At 36.4% G+C, this 19,096-nt stretch overlaps 3 protein-coding genes across 3 annotated transcripts; 2 read left to right on the top strand and 1 right to left on the bottom strand.

The window, feature by feature from the left end:
- Positions 1-28: 28 nt before the first annotated feature.
- On the bottom strand, positions 29-9,466 carry LOC118274220 (cullin-associated NEDD8-dissociated protein 1). The gene is made up of 24 exons (XM_035591655.2): positions 9,216-9,466; positions 8,957-9,126; positions 8,672-8,885; positions 8,125-8,259; positions 7,835-7,992; positions 7,599-7,761; positions 7,247-7,420; positions 6,912-7,020; positions 6,681-6,814; positions 6,266-6,426; positions 5,758-5,963; positions 5,279-5,463; positions 4,895-5,023; positions 4,688-4,819; positions 4,239-4,410; positions 3,794-3,942; positions 3,314-3,474; positions 2,798-2,996; positions 2,345-2,464; positions 2,067-2,204; positions 1,533-1,721; positions 937-1,180; positions 462-608; positions 29-343 (listed from the first exon to the last, which is right to left on the bottom strand). Exons 1-24 carry the CDS (start codon positions 9,255-9,257, stop codon positions 210-212), a joined length of 3,765 nt encoding a protein of 1,254 aa, XP_035447548.2. The 5' UTR covers positions 9,258-9,466; the 3' UTR covers positions 29-209.
- Positions 9,467-9,902: 436 nt separating this feature from the next.
- On the top strand, positions 9,903-12,552 carry LOC118276904 (probable ATP-dependent RNA helicase Dbp73D). Its single transcript, XM_035595515.2, has 7 exons — positions 9,903-10,078; positions 10,159-10,483; positions 10,587-10,868; positions 10,960-11,137; positions 11,228-11,882; positions 11,969-12,149; positions 12,296-12,552. Exons 1-7 carry the CDS (start codon positions 10,056-10,058, stop codon positions 12,503-12,505), a joined length of 1,854 nt encoding a protein of 617 aa, XP_035451408.2. The 5' UTR covers positions 9,903-10,055; the 3' UTR covers positions 12,506-12,552.
- Positions 12,553-13,114: 562 nt separating this feature from the next.
- On the top strand, positions 13,115-19,077 carry LOC118273926 (uncharacterized). Its single transcript, XM_035591143.2, has 2 exons — positions 13,115-14,022; positions 14,310-19,077. The coding sequence occupies exons 1-2, from the start codon at positions 13,267-13,269 to the stop codon at positions 19,008-19,010; spliced, it is 5,457 nt and encodes a 1,818-aa protein (XP_035447036.2). The 5' UTR covers positions 13,115-13,266; the 3' UTR covers positions 19,011-19,077.
- The last annotated feature ends 19 nt before the right edge of the window (positions 19,078-19,096 follow it).

Below are 19,096 nucleotides of genomic sequence, written 5' to 3'. Positions count from 1 at the left end.
TCTTATTTTAGCTCAATAAAAAGCGAAATTAAAATATCGTATTAAACTAAACTTCTATTCAATTTCAATCATTTTTACATTTGACATGAATGAAAATAATATGCATTCTTACAAAAACGAAACAACAAAAGAGACCAAAATAAAGTAGAACCTCGAGGTGTTGGTCGCAGCGTGGGAGAGTAGATGCGAGACGAAGGAGTAGTGCGCGGCTAGCTCTGGTCCATCAGGTTGGAGTCCACGCCGCCGCCGCCCGACGAGTCCTTCAGGATGGACTCGAAGATAGGCTGCAGGTCCGGGAACGACTTGATTTGTGTCACGAAGTCCATCAAGTGAGGATTCTTTTCTGTAAATTAAAGAACCACCTTTATATCCGCCAATTCGTATCACACTTTGTAGAGCAATGTTTTATTCTTGTGGAATTGTTAAATGACTTTTAAGTTTATTATTTGAGGGCCACTTACCAGCTTCTGGTATCTGTAGGAGCGCGGCGGCCGCCCTGAGCGCGGACCGCTTGAGTTCATCTTGTTTCTCGTACTCTTGTTTCACGGAGTTAGCCTTCACCTTCATCGTGCACGTCGCTCTCAGGGGTTCTACTAAACTTTCTAGCCCTGAAAACGACACAAATCTAATTAGACAAGGAGTTTAAAATTTGTATTACAATACCAGAAATTTTGTGGATTGAGTGTAATAAGATAGTCTAACTCAATCCTGGGTCGAACAAAACATTATAGAATGTACCTAATCACACCCATTGGCAAAAAAAGCCATTTAAAATTTAAAAGCCATTTTATTTATTTTTTTAAAACGTTGAACCCGCTACACGTTGCACGGCAGCCCAGCCACCGCGCCAACCGTGCAGTCAAATGTAAATGATCGAAACCCCATGCCAACCAGTAGCGTAAAATACCAATAAATATAATTTCAAGTTGAACTTACTCTGCAAAACAACAGCGGGGCACAGCTGAGCCAGGCGGGCGCACATGAGGTAGGTGAGCATCTTGATGTCGTAGTGGTCGCGCAGCCCGTCCTCCACGTGGCGCAGGAACTCGAACACGTCGAGGCGGTCCAGGCACGTGCCCAGCAGCGTGTACATGCACTCGAACGCCGCCTTCCGCAAGTCTAGCCCATCGTCCACTGAGTGCTTGAACGGACCCATCTCTACCTCGCGGATTAGTTCTTTCTGTTGGTATAAAAATGATGTTTTTAAAGAAAATTAAAACATTTTAGAACTAATAGGCAACTTTCCAATTACATAAACAAATTGGATACTTTTTCCGAAATTTCACGATATTTTTTAAGAATTTTATAGGTAAGTACTATGTAGCTACCTATAAAATTTGCTTCTAAATAAATAGAGAGAGTCTATCTGAACTAAAGATAAGTAAATGACAATAAGTTTAGTTAACTATTACCTGAGATCCATACCATAAGTGGTTGTAACATTTAATATAAGCACCAATCCAACCCATGAACTAAAAACCTGATGGATTACATAAAGACAAAAAAGAACACATATGAACGAAGATACGTACCTTAACTTTAGTCTCGCTGTAGATGGTGGGCAGTACTTGCGGCAGTAGGTCGCGTATGAGCGAGGGCTTGTTGTGCGCGGCCGAGTTGAAGGCCACCAGCGCCACGCGCCGCACGCCCAGCTCGGGGTCGCGCAGCGGGACCAGCAGCTCCGACATGCAGCCGCGGAGTAGCGGGTCGATCGCTTGAGGCTGCAGTACAATTATATATTGTAGTTAAACAGCTATTATGAGTGCTGAGCAATTATCAAAGGCGTGTATCTGGGGTTGGTTTGTGGTATGAATGATTTTTTGCACTTGTCCAATTCATTCTTTCTCTTTAAATGTCTTTGAATTCTCAGCTCTTCCTTTTCCTTCAGAGGTGTTGTTAACAACAGATAAAAAGAAACAATGCTATAAAAACAAATACAGAAACAAATAATTCTATCTCGATAACAATATGGACTAGATCATAAAGCAAGAAATTTTGCTTGATAAAGAGACATACATGGTGTTATTAAATATCAATTCACTATATAATAAGAATGTATAACAAACCTGGTCTGATATCGTGAACTTGACAGCTGTAACTGCAGTTGTCCTCGTGAGTGGCTCGGGCGACTTGAGGAACTCTTTCAGATGTGGTAATAAGTCTTGTGGCTCTAGTAAACATAACTTCCCTAAGCATTCTGCGACCTGCAAACCGTTTGATCATTAGTATTATACACAAAACAAAGAATAAAACAGAATCAAATGTACCAAATGTAATATTAGGCGAGAATGTCAAATTAATACAAGGATTATGTAAATGTAATGTAAATAAAGAGTATACTCACAACATTGCGAGATCCTTCCTCCGCACACTGACAGTGTTTCGAGAGCTGCACCCAGATCTCAGGGATAAACGGCCTCAGAGCTTCTACACCCTCAGGAGTACAGGATTCACATGAGATTATCTAAAACAAAAGAATAATTTTATAACTAATGTTGACTGACTACTTTTAAGCACAGAGTGTAGGTTGAACAGTGTTTAGTTCCTGCTTCTTTCTTACTAGGTACATAAGATGTAACAACTAGTTGAAGGTCTGAGAAGTCTAACACAGCAGTAACTGCAAGATCAATAGTTTTCCAAAAACTATTCGAAAAGGGTAGAAGAAAGGAATATTTTATAACATAATGGGAAGCAACTTTAAAGTGCATAATACTATTTTAGTTAGACTTACAAATACTTAATATTTCTGTAGATGTGTGAGATAATAAAAATTAAAAAGTTTCTGCATACAACTTACCTCCCTCAAAGAGTGTAACAACAGGTATTGCCTCTTGGGCTGTGCCTCGATCTCTCCGAGTATGAACGGTAGGAACTCGGGCAGGTTGCCCACGGCTACTGAACCCAGCGCGTAACTAGCGGCCGACTTCACTTCCTCAGACGAAGGCGTGAACGAACATAGAAGAACTTCCTTCAAATTCGGTATGGAGCTTAAATCTCTGTAACAAGAATTTTTATTATATTTTTGTCAGTTGGATGTAAAGTATGGCTTTTAACTTCTCGTTAGAAGGTTACACTGGGTAAATGTATTATAAACTTTACTTTTGTGAGGTCTTTGCAATTGAATTTATCGCCCATAGGAACTTTTACGTAGGTGTTTAGTATGTTGAAATATGAAATCAACAATAGATCATATAGGATTTGTAAGAAAAAGTATATTAGTTGTTGTAAAACAAACAATACACGTCTCTAAACGCTTTCTTGTACAAAATTATTGTGCACATTTCGGCATAAGGAGATGTGTAGGTGTACGTACAAGTGTCGTCCGATCTCTGCGAGTGCGAGCAGCGCGAACATGTGGTGCGCGTCGGAGGCGGGGTGCGCGATGTCCCGCAGGAAGCCGCGCACCACGTCCAGCGCGTCCGACCCGCCCTCCACCACCACCGCCGCCACGCACTTCGCCAGCGAGTGGAACGCCTGCACAACGATACATATATACAAATAGATATTTACTAAACGTGGAAAAATTTATATTGACTTTGGTGTTTCTAATTTTTAGTAATGTGAAAATTGCATAGATTATTATTAAATAATAAGCAATGTACATTTTAAAACTAATTAATAAATATCGACGTTTTGTTGATCCGAAAACAGTAACAAATGTAATACAGTTTATACAGTTGACATTTATACAGTTACATTTATTACTGTTTGTATGAATTCCCATGGAGAAACAGACAACAGACAGGTAAGTAACCTTATAGTTAAGTTATTCACAATGAGCGTAGGGTGGTACCTGTTTGATGTGATGTGTGGAGGCGGTGTGGTCGGTGAGCTTGTGTACGGGCGCCACGAGTAGCGCCAGCAGGTCGCGGCGCGAGCAGCCCGCCACGTCCGCTGAAACCAGCGCGCTCAGCACGCCCAGCATCGCCTTCAGCGCACCGCCTGCATAAACAACAAAATGTATTTCACAACCCTTGGAATCTACTGATATGGGTTCCCGCTACATATGAGTTTTTCATAATCTCCATACTTAATAACTAGGTTGAAAATGTGAGAAGAGTAGGGGTAGTAAGTAACACATTTATTCAAATTTCTCTTCACCTTAATGGTGAATGTGCTAATTTTGAAGTTATGAGTTAGTTAGTTAGTTAGTTATGTCTGTCTGATCTTCAATATAAAAAACCAATCAATATTCAAGTTGTATGCTGATTAATAACAATTTATCGCACAACACATACCTTGCAGTAAGGGAGACTTAGCAAGCGCGAGTATGTTGGGGGTGAGTGCGTGTCGCGCCTCGGGAGTGAGCGCGGCGGGCAGCTTGATGCAGGCGCCGCGGACCAGCGTCAGCGCCGTCTGCGCGCAGTGCAGGTCCGCCTCCACCACCAGCGCTGGTACTTCCAGTAATACCTGCACATTTGTGTAAATAAATATCAAGAATAAGTGACAACCACTCTCCACCTCTGATATTGAAATAAATAGTCATTTATCACATGTATGTAGTTTCAATGCTTATAATATCTTCATAACTGTATAAACATCGATTTTTGGATTAGGTATAACGTGCTACAAGTACGAATTTCGCACGAGACAACATCTTTGTTGATTTTATATTTGTAGTATACTCATAATGAAGTCAGAACTTAGTATAAACTTAAGAATAAAATAAAAACAGAAATTGACTCACCTTACTCAAAAGCTCTATACTAATTGCATTGCTGTAGTTTTGTACTAAAGTATCCAGAAGCACTAGAGTAGACAACTTCAAGGCTCGTTGATTTTTCCTAAGGAAGGATCCTAGAATAGGTATGGCATCCGACTGTAAAAAACAATCACAGTTTATTAAAATATTCAACACTAAAATAATGTTATATGATGTTAGAATATTACTTACCAGAATAGGTGATAGGTCGATTCTAAGTGGTGACGATGCGACCTTAGTGAGTGCTTTGACTGTGGTTAAACGAGTAATCTCATTGCGCAGACGTTCTAAAAATATTGGGAGACAGACGGGAAGCTCGTGCTGCAAGAAAATGTCAACAGTTTCACATTTATGTACAAAAACTAAAAATTAAAACAAAGTAACAATGAAGCACTGGAGAAAAGCTTTACTGTTCCAAAAGACAGCACGACGTCGCACATTCCTTACGAATAAGAGTTCCGGTGTTACTTGAAAGTAGTAGAGCTTTTCTCGAAAGATTCACGTAAGCCGTATTTTCAATTAACTTCGTATGTCTCATGATAGTTATTATATAGATAACAGAATACTTGTACATACTTGTAAATAGTCACCGAAATGGCAAAGCAGTTGTCCGCAGGCGGCGATGGCTCGTTCCTTGACCTCCTGGTCCATGTCGGTGGCGCGCAGGCGCACCAGCGTGACCTCGTACATGCCCGGCACGTACCCCGCCAGCGCCGCCGGCGCGGGCTCCACCGTCTGCACGCCGTCCATCGGGACGTTGTCTGAAACAATTCGCTTGATTATATCTAACACCAAAATAAATGGAATAAACTTATAGGTCAGTTTAGTGCATCAATTTATAAGTTATATACAAACATTTCATGAATTCAATTTTAATTGTAGGGAAGATTTGTCTAAACGGTAATAGAATAACTTAATACAACATGATAACCTCATTACTTTAAATACAATGAATTGATTCAAATACAGAACCAACTGTTAATCACTCTTTTATTTATAGCATTAGCATTGCTAATACCCTAACAATCAGACCACTGACATAAAAAAAAACTCACCTAACGGGCGCATAACTTTGACAAGCGTTTGTAGAACTCGCAATGCCTCAGCAGTTACTTTGTAGAAGGGATCGTGGACACAGCATAGCACGGCGGGCAACAGCGCCCCTACATGGGGACGCATCGTCTCCGCCGGGTGACCGCGGACTAAGCACACCACAAACACTAATGTCTCTATCTTCATTGATGATGCTGTGCTCTTGTCGCTGTTGGAGAGAAAAAGTGGATTAAAACTTTAATTTAGAAATAACGATAATTTTTTAACCGTCATCTTTATTGCGTGAAAAGAAGTTACTAATACTAGGAATTTATAGATGAAAAGAAAAAGAAGAGGGAGTAAGAAATAGGGTTACTTTTTTTGGTACATGAGACTGATGGATCTCATTGACAGACATTGCACCAACACAAAGTTACTTCCCAAATATCTAGCATAGTCAAGAAGATGTAATAATTAAACGAGTAGGACAAGGTAGTAAGGAGAGTGACAAAGTTAGTAGTATATCCATACGTGAGTGCGGGAGTGAGTGCGCGTATGACCCTGGCGGCGTGGTCGGCGAGGCAGCCGGGCGCCGCCGCCAGCAGCTCGCGCAGCAGCGCCAGCGCCGCGCCGCGCGCGCGGACACTGCGACCGCGGATCACGCGCAGGGCGCCGCGGACCACTCCTGACACCTGCACAACAAACAACTTGTTTAAACTTCCGAATGAAATAATATTTATGCGAATAAGCTACAAACACGCTTATACACACTCATACACGTTGATAATATAAAATTTTCTATATAAGGCTTCCTCTTAAACTTCTATTCTAAGCCGATAATGGTAATAATAATTCACAAAGCCAGTCTTTGTGACCCTTATCTTGACTTGACAATAAGAAATAATAAACTTATGTTCCTTTGGGTTATACATAAAGGTTTACTCACTCTTTGCAACAAGAGAGCTTGCGGCGAGTTGTCTGTCGGTATGATGGTGATCTGTAGCGCCGGGGGTGGTCTAGTAGCTCTTAACAAAGCAGTGTACGCACTTAGGATATCGCACTTTACATTCTCTTCGCGTTCTAAATCAAAGAAAAAGAAATATAATAAGTTACACGAATTTATAATTAATAATTTTAGATTGGACATATTTATAATCAAAATTTGAATTCAACATACCTTTAAATCTAGCAATCAAAGCAGGTGACACAGTTTGGTACATTTCTCCGAGGAGCTCATGACGAGTTGCGATGACAGATTCTAAGCACTTGGCCGCTGCACGCCTCACCTAAGATAGAAAACTAAATCAGTCAGGTAAATAAATACCTAAAAATACTTTGTTTTGCTTGATATTTTCATCTATTTGCCAGTTATTCAAGACAATAAATAATGTTATGTAAGTTTCTATCTACATAATTTAAATGTTTAGGCAAAATAGATAAACTAACACCTATTTCAACATTTAGGTATATCCTATATCTCAACAAACTTATATCTTTGAATGCAAAACATACCTTCCATGACATGTCATCATCATCGGAATACTCCTCAGAATCAGACTCTGGTTCGGCATCAGGTGTGAATGACTCGTCCTCCATCTCCTCGTCCTCACCACCACCATCTTCCTCCTCATCTTCATAGTTATAGTTAGGATCGTAAGTGATCATTTTGAGGCAAAGATCAATAATCTAGAAGAAAATAATCATACAATTAGTAATTGCAAAAGTGTTAGGTAGAAGCTTTCTAAAAATATTTCTTTCATATCTGTAACATGACTGGCAAAGTTCAAGTGTGACTCATCATATTTATCGTACAATACACATGTATACAGTGTTCAGTGTCTACACTAAAAACGCAAATAATTACCGTAGGGATGTGAGGCTGCACTTCCTTGGGACATTTAAGTACAAAAGCTTCGAGTGCCTGCAGACAATGTTCACGGAGTTCTTCATCAGCATCAGTTGAGTATTCAAGAACTTGTGGGGCAACACGCCACAGCTGCTCACCGAACCTGTGACCTGCTTGGCGACTATAACATCAACTAATTAATATTACATCCTGTACATTCTCAAATAAAAAAAAAAATTAATCAATTCTCTTACCAAATAGATGCAATGCATTGTATATGGGTACGGCTGACACTAGATGAGGTGGAAGAACTCAGCCCTTCCAGCAGGTGATCAATAAGTTTGTTGTAGAGAGATGCATTGCAAGACATGACCAGATGTGACAATGCAACTATGGTGCGTTTACGGACGGCCTGTACAAATGTAGTTGGGAGTTAGTATGAAACTAATGAATTAAAACAAGTTACAAAGACATTACAAACTTTACAATAAAGTTTACAATCTTATTAGAAAATTATTTAAATCTTATTAGAGTGAATAATTACCTGACGTGGAGAAGCTAGTTGTGGCAGAAGAGAATTTAGCAACATTGGATGGAAGGTGATCAGCAAGCCACCAAATCTGCTCAGTAGATCGGCTAGTATGTCGAGAGCCTCAAGCTGAACTGAGACATCTTCTTGCTGAAATATTAAAATCTTATTAGAAATATTATCTTAACTGCTTACTTACTTTACTTTTTATGAATGAGAGATCAAAAGTTTTCTTGTCTAAAAGTCTTGTTTAAAAAATGTCTGTATTTTAAGAATACCCATAGCTTATTAGACTTTCTGTCCAATAGGATTACCTTCTAGTAAACCTTAAATTGACTGGTACTCTTTATCAAAACATATTGTATTCTTAATCTTTCCTTGATTCAATTTTCTACATAACTTTTAGATGCTAGTATTTTAAAAATGTTGTCTCCTTCACAAGGTGACCTAGCTTTGTTCATTATCACTATTTTAACATCAAGAACAAAATACATCTGACTAAATGAACAATATTATAATGCTTCTACTGTAACTACTAGACAAAAAACAAAATCCAATTTACCTTTTCAATAGCACTGCTTAGTTTTCCAGTAATTTTTTTGCACACATTAGCAGCCAAAGTATTAGAACCTAACGGTAATTCAGAAATGACAGTCTTTAACCCGATGCTGCTGATATCTCGTAGCTGTTCAGTGTCTGACAGCATGTTAGCACACAGAGTATCCACAATGCCCTCTACTTGATACTCCTTCACTTTGTTCACGAGTGGGCCGAGACTGGAAAACATTTCAAATCTTTAATAGGTATTCCTGCCCCACAACTACACACCTTCTAAAGATTTACATACCATTTCACAGCTAAATTTTGCACTTCACCGTTCTTGTCTTCCAAAAGACGGAGGAGCATCTTTACCACTTTTCTTTCAGAATCATCATCAAGCTTTATACTGTCTTTTTGTAATTCAGTCATCAAATCATTAGTAGCCATGAACCTAAAGTCTTTGTCGTTGGATGTCATCTGAAAACATTGCCGGTACAAACATTAAAAATATTGGCAATTGGAATAATAAAATTCTACACAGTGTTTTCATGCGAACGCCGGCTTACCTTCTCCAGAAGATTTGCAATTTGATAGGATACACTAGCCATTTTGTTATGTGTTCAGTCTCTGAAATCACAATAGAAATCTACAAAAGCCAAATAAAGATAAAGTTAAGAATTTATCATGAGTAATTGGTGAAGAAAAAACATTTGAATGATTATTCGGGAAATAAAAGCGACGAATCGAAAACTTGCTTCGTGGTGCTTCGCTAAAATTGTATAGACAAAATAGGATAAAGTTACGACTTGTCAAAATCTTATCGATTTGCACTATGTTATCATCATTAATCTTTCGATCAAATATAGTCGAGTTTTCATCTATCTAAGTTGAAATAAAAGTTTCTCCATATTAACCACTAGAAAATGTCTACGTAAAATACGCATCGTTTTTAAAAGCATTAATAAAAACTAATATTTGTCCTGACTTAGGACACGGTAGGATAGTGTATGTCCAGTTTTACATTCAGTCTACTAAGAAAGTTAGTCGATTTCTCAATAATAAAATAACTTTACAATTTCGATTTATGTTATTTTTATAGCCATAGAAATATTTTATGTAGTAAATAAATACTAATAATAATAAAGTAGCACTGTTTGTTTTACACAATTTAACAAATTACTCAAAAGACTTGTACTCATAAAATTGAGAGATCATAGACAACCGTTTCAGTTTTTAATAGGTTGTCTTTGGATAAACGTCAACATCATGCTGTATGTCAAGATATTTTGATTTGGATTGGAACGTTTGAGGTTATTTCCTTAATCGCTTGACTGTTATTCATTTATATTATTAATTCCGATCATAATTTAGTTCCATATTTATGAATTAATAATATCATAGTGATCATGGACTTATTCGTCATTAACAGGTAAGTTAATATAAACGTTATTTATTTATTTAAAATATTTTCATAAACATAACATGTGAAAATAATCTCATTTATTTAAGATATCGAGATGTAGAAGAAGATGCAGCGGTAGATATTGCGGAACAAGAAGCAAAACACTTAGAGAAGTTAAAGAAAAAGATTGCAGAACGGAAATCTGCATATGCATCAAAGCGGACCTCTAATGTGATAACTCTCAAACCACAAAAAGAAGTTGTAGAACCTAAAAAAGTGGATAGTGAAGATAATAAAGAGGCACCTAAAATAGATGAAGAGGCCAAGACCGACAGCAATACTGATGTAATTCAAAAACCAGATAAAAAGCGAGCTAAACCCACACAAGAATTCAAAGTATTAGGTGTTAATGATTTTGAAAAGAAAGCTAAGGTAATTATTCATATGTATTACGTACATAAAACATCCGACGACTACATATCTAAATCTATTTCATTAGTGAACTGATAATATATTGCAACATTTTGTGTTTTAGGTTTCAAGAGTGCTGCCGTTTTGGCTATCACACCCCTTTAATATCTCTACCAGTTTAAAATCTTCGTCATGCACAGTAGAAGATCAAGATTGGCTACATAGTACACTTAAATCGACATTACAAAGTGAAGGTGTCACTACTTTGTTTCCAGTTCAAGAGAAAGTGGTGCCTTTTATTTTAGATCAACACAAATTAACTTATCCATTTTGGCCTCATGATATTTGTGTTTCTGCTCCTACTGGCAGTGGCAAAACCCTATCATTTGTCTTACCAATTGTTCAGGTATGTAAAATAAAACTTAACAAGAAATACTTCTACATCACTTATCATTAAACATCAAACTGAAATACTAAGTAAGATACTTACTTTCCAGATTCTAATGAATGAAATTGGGTGTCATATAAGGGCCCTGGTAGTTTTACCAGTACAAGAATTGGCAGCGCAAGTGGCCAAAGTTTTCAAAAAATACTGTTTGAAGACAAGATTAAAAGTGGCTTTACTGGGAGGATCCACACCACTACAGCAAGAACAACAGAGTCTTGTTAGATACAGTAAGTATACATTGAGATACAATAAATACTTATTAATTAAATAATAATAATTTTGTGTCTTCACTGTAATATTTTTACATTTAATTCCAGCTGAATCATCTGGTTGGGTGTCTGAAGCAGACATAGTGGTGTGTACAGCTGGTCGTCTAGTAGAACATCTACAAAATACAGAAGGGTTTTCCTTGAAACATTTAAAGTTTTTAGTTATTGATGAAGCAGACAGAATTATGGATCATATACAAAATGACTGGCTATACCATGTTGATAAACACATCAAGTTGGAGAATGAGCTGATGACTGGACGCCATTCTAATCTAACATGGTCTAGTCTTATTGAGCAAAAGCCACCACCCCACAAACTGCTATTTTCAGCAACCTTATCTCAGGACCCTGAAAAATTAGAACAATGGGGTTTATTTCAGCCAAAATTATTTTCTGCTGCCAAGGTGAACAATTATGAAGATGAAGACCAAATCAGACTTTATGCTACACCAGAAGAATTGACAGAACAGTATGTTACTTGTGATGCTGAACATAAACCACTCATTCTATATCATTTCTTAGCTGAACAAAAATGGGACAAAGTTTTATGCTTCACTAATGCAGCAGAAGCAGCACATAGATTATCTGTGCTTCTTAACACTTGGAGTAATGGAGCATTTAAGGTTGCAGAACTATCTTCTGCACTAGATAAATCCACAAGAGAAAATGTTCTGAAAAAGTTTACACAATCTGAAATTAATGTGTAAGTCTACAACTAAATGTATTACGATATTTAAAGTAAAAAAAATGCTAGATTATAAACTAATCTATGAAATATATTTTTTCCAGATTAATTGGTACTGATGCTTTAGCAAGAGGTATTGACATCACAGATTGTAACTATGTCATCTCCTACGACCCTCCAAGAAATATCAAGACTTACATTCATAGAGTGGGTCGCACTGGGCGGGCAGGACGCAGTGGACATGCAGTTACTATCCTGTTACAGAACCAAGTAACACAATTTAAGGTACTGGTTATTTTTTATGTTATTAGATGAGATAATAAAAAAAACTTTCCTTTGTTTAAAGAAAAGAAATTTTATAGGAAAGTTCCAATCAGATTCAAATACTGCTAATACTTCTGACTAAATTGTTATTAAACTTATTATTACAGGAAATCATACAAGGTGGTGGGAAGGCTGAAATACCACAAATAGAAATTGAAGCTGGCATTCTTGATCGTCTAACAAGCAGCTACCAACATGCTATGAGTGAAACTAAAAGGCAAATTCACGCTGAAATAGATACAAAAGTGAAGAAATCCTTAGAAATTAAAAGAAGATTAAAATCAAAACCACAAAAAAGAAAGCTTAATGCATCTTGATACTTTTATCTGTTACTGAAAAATATATATTATATCTGGAAATGTAATACTTATCGTTGTTTAATTCTACTACTATTAATTACACAATAATTAATTAAAAACCCTGAAACATTAAAAAGTTATGAATTTATTTTCAGTAATAAGTGATGTATAGAAATTTCTAGGAAAAACAAAATAATTAAAACTACATGGTGACATGCACCAGTTTTTTTATATTAGAAACCTCTGCACAGCTTTCCCCTTTTTGAGGCCCCCTCAAAAAGGGGGTCCTTAAAGGGGAAAATCATTCAATGACTACTCCCGTCTTGGCTGAGGCGAGAAGGAGTGTGAGACTCTAACTGGCTAAAACCACCTTATTTCTACTTCTGCTTTTCGAACCGGAATCCCGATAACCCGCTAGGTAATCTGCAGCTCCGGGTCGCGCTTGTAAATACTTTTTTATCTTGCAAGTTTACTTGTAATAAACTAAGTCACTACACACTAACCTGGAAATCGGTTGATGAGATATGCCGATTTTTATGTAATTCATGAGAAAACTATAATTTTAGTCGATTATTATTATTGCCAAGAAGAAAAAATACAATCAAATGAACTGTCATTTTGACAGCTGTGATTATGACATAAACTTACGTTAGGCACCAATGTAAAAGTTTGAACTTTGAATTTTAAACGAACAAAGTTAATAATTTATTATTTTGAGATTGTTGAGACATATATACTGTGAAGTGAAACTACACTGATTTGTATAACTTCATACAATCATGACAATAACACTGTCTCAGGTAAAGAAAATAAGTACCAGTTGTAATGCCAATAACATCGAAGCCAAACTCCTGTATCCAAATTTATTAATTTTTGAAAACAATATCTGTCTTGAAATTGTAAATTTGCTGAGTAACAATGAAGAAAATCGCGTCGAACACAAATTTGAACAAGAAATTGTGGATAAAATATTATTTGATCATTACATCTTGCTTGTATTCAAGTCTGGAGATATATTAGCAATTGATGTGTTAAAAAACTTACAAATTAAGATCACTAATGATACCAACACCAGCTTGAAGATCTGCATGATTGGAAGAATTGGTAACCATTTCTATTTTATTAGTGAGAGTGGTGATACTTTTATAATACCAATACACACTTCAGAGTTGTTAAAAAAATTGGATGAAGCTGCAAACGAGATCTCTGTTCCTTTCAAAAAAGCTCAAGTATCTCACTCTAGTATTAAGGCGAAGTTTAATACAATATGTGGTTTGAATGTTTTCATTGAAGAGGGGTGTGTAATGGTGAAATGTCCTTTTACTGGCATAGTGGAAACTGTTTCCACTGAAGTCAATTTAAATCATATTGTTGCTTGGAAGGACCAGGCTGTTCTAGCAAATGAAACTAAAATGTGGATTACTGATTTGAGAGATGCTCAGATCATTTATGAATTTGAAAAGACTGAAGCAAACTACTACCCTGTATTGGCCCACAATGATTTGTTTTATTTTCTTATTTGGAACAGTGAAGAGGTAAGCATACATTTTTATTTGAAACTACTTGGCTCAGCAAACTTTGTACAGCCTCCAAAATTTTTTCGCCCCTTTTAAACCTTCCCTGGACCTGCACAAATAAATTTAAGATTAAAATCTGCCAAATCGGTCCAGCAATTCTCAACTTTTGCGAGAATAACGAACAGCAATTGGTTTTTATACTATGTAGACATTCTGAATTGCATTACATACATAATGATAATGATATTGATATTATATTGCATCAGTTACTAATTGTAATTTTGTAATTATTTCTTTACCTTCAGATTCAAGTTCACTGTGCTGGGTTAGCTCAATCTCAGCAGGCTGGAGCAGCTGACCATTCAGATAGTTTCAACCAAACACTTACATCTCAAGACACCCTCAAGTTCCAACTCAAGAACTTGATTGACACCATCACAGCTACTACCAAACCAGGAACTGTACTGCCACAACTGCAACCACTATTTGAAGCTATTGAAGATTACCTATTCCTTATTGAAATGACTCAAAAACTTTGCCAACTTAATATCACTTACAAATCATTGTTATACCCACTTCAAAAGAAAATATCCACAACTAAAGATACTGAGCTAATTAACATGGTAAGTGACTTGTCAATCAAAATAGATTTAATTGAATATATCCATTTTACAGGCAATAGTTCATATGATAATGTCAATGTTTTCGATCAGAACTGCATACAACTTTGTGTAACATTTATAACCAAATGTGATTTTGATATTGCATCAATTTGTTGGCTGAAATATTCTCAATTAAAATTAACAGTTACTCCTGATGATATTGTTAATATACTTAATGCTATCAACAACAATACCAAATTGTCTTCCATACTGATTTGGTTGAAGAATTTCATTCCATCATTGTTAGAACAAAATCCATTTTTCATTGACTTATTTGTTAGATGGGCTAGTGAAAGGGTTTTCATGTTGGAACAGTCTACATTTTGGCCAAAAATAGGATTGAAATTTGTTGAAGAAATAATAGTCATACTGGAAACATCTTTGAAATCAGTTTCTTTGAGACCTATATCCATGGATGATCTTGATATACTCAAAACAAGAATAACATACATAATGGAATTAAAAGACAAATACAGAATCAATATGTTCTTGAATGAATTGAGTTCACAAAATCCTAATGAAGTTGCTTTAATAATGTTACGGCGCTGCTACACTGAAGACCTCAAAACATTCTTAGAAAATTATTTACCATCATATGCTATGCAAAATTTATTTGATTTGGATGAAATTTTAAGTTCATACATTGAGAGTGAAGCAGCTAGTAGTGGTGGTGGCATTGATGGTGCACGCTTACAGATTTTGCTAGAAAACTTTCATTCATATAATAACAAACTTGAATGCCTTCTACAAGTTTTAAAAGTATTAGATGTGCCCTGGAACACCAGTGTACTTGAACTGGCAGTAACAACAGTTGCAAATGCCACGAAAACCTTTACAATGTCGGATTCAGAAAGAGTGCTCTCTCAAGAAATACAAAAAGAAATTAACTATGCAAATGTTAAAGTAGTATTGAAGAAATATAATTTTCCAATGACATGTACTGATTACATGTTAGTCCTGCATAAAATTGTTAGTGCTCCAGTAATAGAATTGGATGATCTAAAATCTATAACAGGTGTTATGCCTGTTTATGCAAATTATGGAAACACTCTGTATATCGAAAGATGCCTTCAAGATTGTGAAACCAGAACAGCACTAAATTACTTCAACAGTTTATCCACAAAGGAAAAAAAGTTGTTACTAAAAGCTGTTATAGCCAAATATGATCAAATTATTTGTGGAACTACTCATAATCTGACCATTGAAAGGAATTACATAGACTTCTTGAAAGGAACACAGCTTTTAAATGAGATTGAAATCAAAAATATTGAAACACTTTACAATTTTAAAAATTCTTACAATTTGCTACTGAATATGAATGATATTTATAATGAAAGAGTGTGTGAAACCGCAGTTAGTAAGTGGATACACCAAGATGGTTCTACTGCTAGTTCTGGGCGTGGAGGAAGTGTTATTCAGTTAATACATTCATGTCAGTCACAACATTCTGTGCTCATTGCCTTGTTAAGAAGCACATCCACCTGCCAACAAGTGCGGTTGGTTGTTGAATATCTTTTAAGATCATTTTCAACAAAAGATATATCTGTTGAAGATTTTATTACAGTTTTGTCACAATTCCAATATGGGGAAAATTCTGATTTATTGCTAAATTCTTATAATGTGTTAATTGAGCTGGCTCTTAATTGTAATGAAGAATATTTGCATGATTTAATAAAGCAATTGTCTTTGTTGCACAATCTTATAAATGCTAGTATTATTGTAAAGAATTTATCAATAGCCTGGAAATTCCATTACATATTTTTGCCCATTGCGTCCACTACAGCCATTAATGAATTAATTAACTTCTATAAAATCACACAGTATCCAGATAAGTTTGATACAGAGTTTTCGAGTGTTCACAGTAAATGTGACTTCACTTCCCTACGACTGGTTTCTAACTCTCTCGTAAACTCTGAAATAAGTAATCAATCATGGCAAGATCTGAAGTTTGAGTTAACAAAGAAGTTGGTGTGTAAAGTAGTTGCCAACCAAGAGCTTGATGAAGTATTGATGACAAGTTTATTACTTGTAATTAAAAGTTACGACGAAAATAATTGTGTTCTCGAAGTTCTAAGAGGGCAAAATGAGTTTTTGCCACCTAACATTCTTGGCTACCTTTCATTACCTTCAATGCGTCGCACTTTTGTTATGGATAATGACTCATTTTATAAAGAAATCGGAAATTCTGTATCATATCCTCCCCAATATATTCTTAAATCGAAATTTAACATCAATTTGGCAGATGTCGCATTACCGGATAACAGTGAAGAAACTTGGGATGTCAAAGTTATTTTATTTTATGTTCTGCTCCAATACCCAAATACTAACTTCGATCGGCTAGTAGAACTATGTCGTGCTCTGAATGTCTCTACTAACGACGGCCTATCATTACAGTTGATAGCTTTACTTTCCACCTGGGAATTAAAGTATAAAACATTCACAGACGAATTGGGGCACAGACAGATGACCGTAGAAAGCGACGAAAGTAATTTAAACAAATGTTTTGTTATTTGGGATAGCATAGAAAATAGAGAATTTCTGAGAGATATACTGAGTGATTTTTGGAAAAATGGCGAAGTTACTCTACATGGTCGCGCGGTATCCATTAATCCGTATTACTATGAAGTGTTCCTTTGTATTTACAGATTGATTTTTGGCACAACTATTGAGGTAAAGAATACAAAAGAATATTTCCTACTACATTTCCTAAAAGATTATAAACGTAAAAGTACTCCTAAACAATACGAGTACGAACTGTTTTCTGTAAAAGGTATGTTTCCTGAAATTGGACATTTCAGACTACCTTTCCATCTTTTCATGCGAGAAGACATGTGGTCTAATTTGAAGTCAGAAATAACTTTAGAAACATATGAACGCTGGATCCCTGCAGTTGCTTTGCTTGCTCTTGACGCTGATTCGCAAACAGCAAAAGATATGATTTGTAGTAATGCAGTCAAGCAAACAATGACATCACGAAAGCGCAGCGATGAATTAGACTCAGAAACTAAAAATGAACCATGGCGCCTAACTAGTCAAGAAGAACCTTTATTACGTGCAGCCCACAGATGTGTTAGACATATTGCGAATATGGAGTGGGCTGGTGCATGCCTCTTCTATGTATTGCAAGGGTGTGCTCGAGGAGCAGACCAAGTCGCTGCTGCTCATCTATGTTACCAATTTGCGCAGCGCTGGGCTGCCCTCCAACCTGGTAATCGTGCTGTTAGACAAATGGAACGTCTACACGCAACTTTATCTACTCGACACGCCTTATACAAAATTGACTGGGCATGTGAGGAGCTCTTAAGACTTTCTACAGAACCAGCACAGCTCATCCGCAACTTATATTTACATCCAGATTTTATTTCAAAAATGAGCCGTCATGATGTGAATCGAGCTGTGAATGAAATCGCAGATAAAAACGGCATCAATGTTAGCTCCATAAGAATTCAAATACTAGAAAATATTCTTGATAAAGCTAATGGAGATAACAAAACTGTTACTGTTTTAAATATAAAAGAATTAATGACTGCTAAATATATTCTGAAAGCAACTTGCCCTAAAATGGGCGCCATATATCTGTCGCGCATTGCTTTTGATGATGAGAGTGACAACAATAAATCCAAGAAATTAAGAGCTCTTCAATGTTTAATGAGTGTCGTAGACTCTGATACAGCCATTAAGGTAACCAACCGTGAACGAGATGCACTATGGATGTCGCTTTTAGAATTATTAAGTGTTGTTAGCTTGGAGAGCATTGATATGCCATGGGTAGCAGCTACATTCATGCACGACAAACTTCGAGGTCTGGAACAACTACTTCAAGCTACAGAGGGAAATGCAGATGGATTAAAAACAGCTGCTGAACTTGCTCGCAAATTCGGTTCTTCGCATATATTACGCAGTCTCATACCGCTTTTATTACGTACTGGGTTATATGAAGAAATGATTCCATTATTACTGAAACTTACTTCTCAGCTCGACAGTACGATATGTACCGCATGGCGTGCCGTCATTTTATCTCCATTTCAACGTGCAGACTATCCTATAACTGAACGCCAAAGGGCGAAATGTTTGAATGCTATAAATTTATTACCTATCTGCCCTATCATAAAAGATGAAGATTTGGTAGAAATATGGAAAAACTGTGTAAGGTGTAAAATATTTGGATTGGGTTGTTTAATTTTACCATATATGACTACTGAGACGAGGCAATCGTTATCTGAATTACAGAAAATTGATAGGAGAAATCTAATAGCTAGTTTGAAAAATTTACACAGTGATACTTACTTGGTATCTGGAGCTATGCATGTTATTGAGAGAATGGCGTCAAGAACTTATAGATAAAACATAAGTTATGTGTATATTTGGATAGTTATAGTTGTGTAATGAAACAATAATATATCCAAAACTGCCCTAATGGACAAAATGTC

Source organism: Spodoptera frugiperda, chromosome 15, assembly GCF_023101765.2.
Source record: "Spodoptera frugiperda isolate SF20-4 chromosome 15, AGI-APGP_CSIRO_Sfru_2.0, whole genome shotgun sequence".
Classification (NCBI taxonomy): domain Eukaryota; kingdom Metazoa; phylum Arthropoda; class Insecta; order Lepidoptera; family Noctuidae; genus Spodoptera; species Spodoptera frugiperda.
This window is presented reverse-complemented; position numbering and strand designations above follow the sequence as displayed.

Excerpts from the sequence above, each read along its gene's own strand:
- LOC118273926 (XM_035591143.2), top strand. The coding sequence starts at position 13,267 with ATGACAATAACACTGTCTCAGGTAAAGAAAATAAGTACCAGTTGTAAT. Across the intron at positions 14,023-14,309 it reads TTATTTGGAACAGTGAAGAG|ATTCAAGTTCACTGTGCTGG; the intron begins GTAAGCATACAT and ends CTTTACCTTCAG.
- LOC118276904 (XM_035595515.2), top strand. The coding sequence starts at position 10,056 with ATGGACTTATTCGTCATTAACAG. Across the intron at positions 10,079-10,158 it reads GACTTATTCGTCATTAACAG|ATATCGAGATGTAGAAGAAG; the intron begins GTAAGTTAATAT and ends CATTTATTTAAG. Across the intron at positions 10,484-10,586 it reads ATTTTGAAAAGAAAGCTAAG|GTTTCAAGAGTGCTGCCGTT; the intron begins GTAATTATTCAT and ends TTTGTGTTTTAG.
- LOC118274220 (XM_035591655.2), bottom strand. The coding sequence starts at position 9,257 with ATGGCTAGTGTATCCTATCAAATTGCAAATCTTCTGGAGAAG. Across the intron at positions 9,127-9,215 it reads TTGCAAATCTTCTGGAGAAG|ATGACATCCAACGACAAAGA; the intron begins GTAAGCCGGCGT and ends CAATGTTTTCAG. Across the intron at positions 2,205-2,344 it reads AGGAAGGATCTCGCAATGTT|GTCGCAGAATGCTTAGGGAA; the intron begins GTGAGTATACTC and ends AACGGTTTGCAG.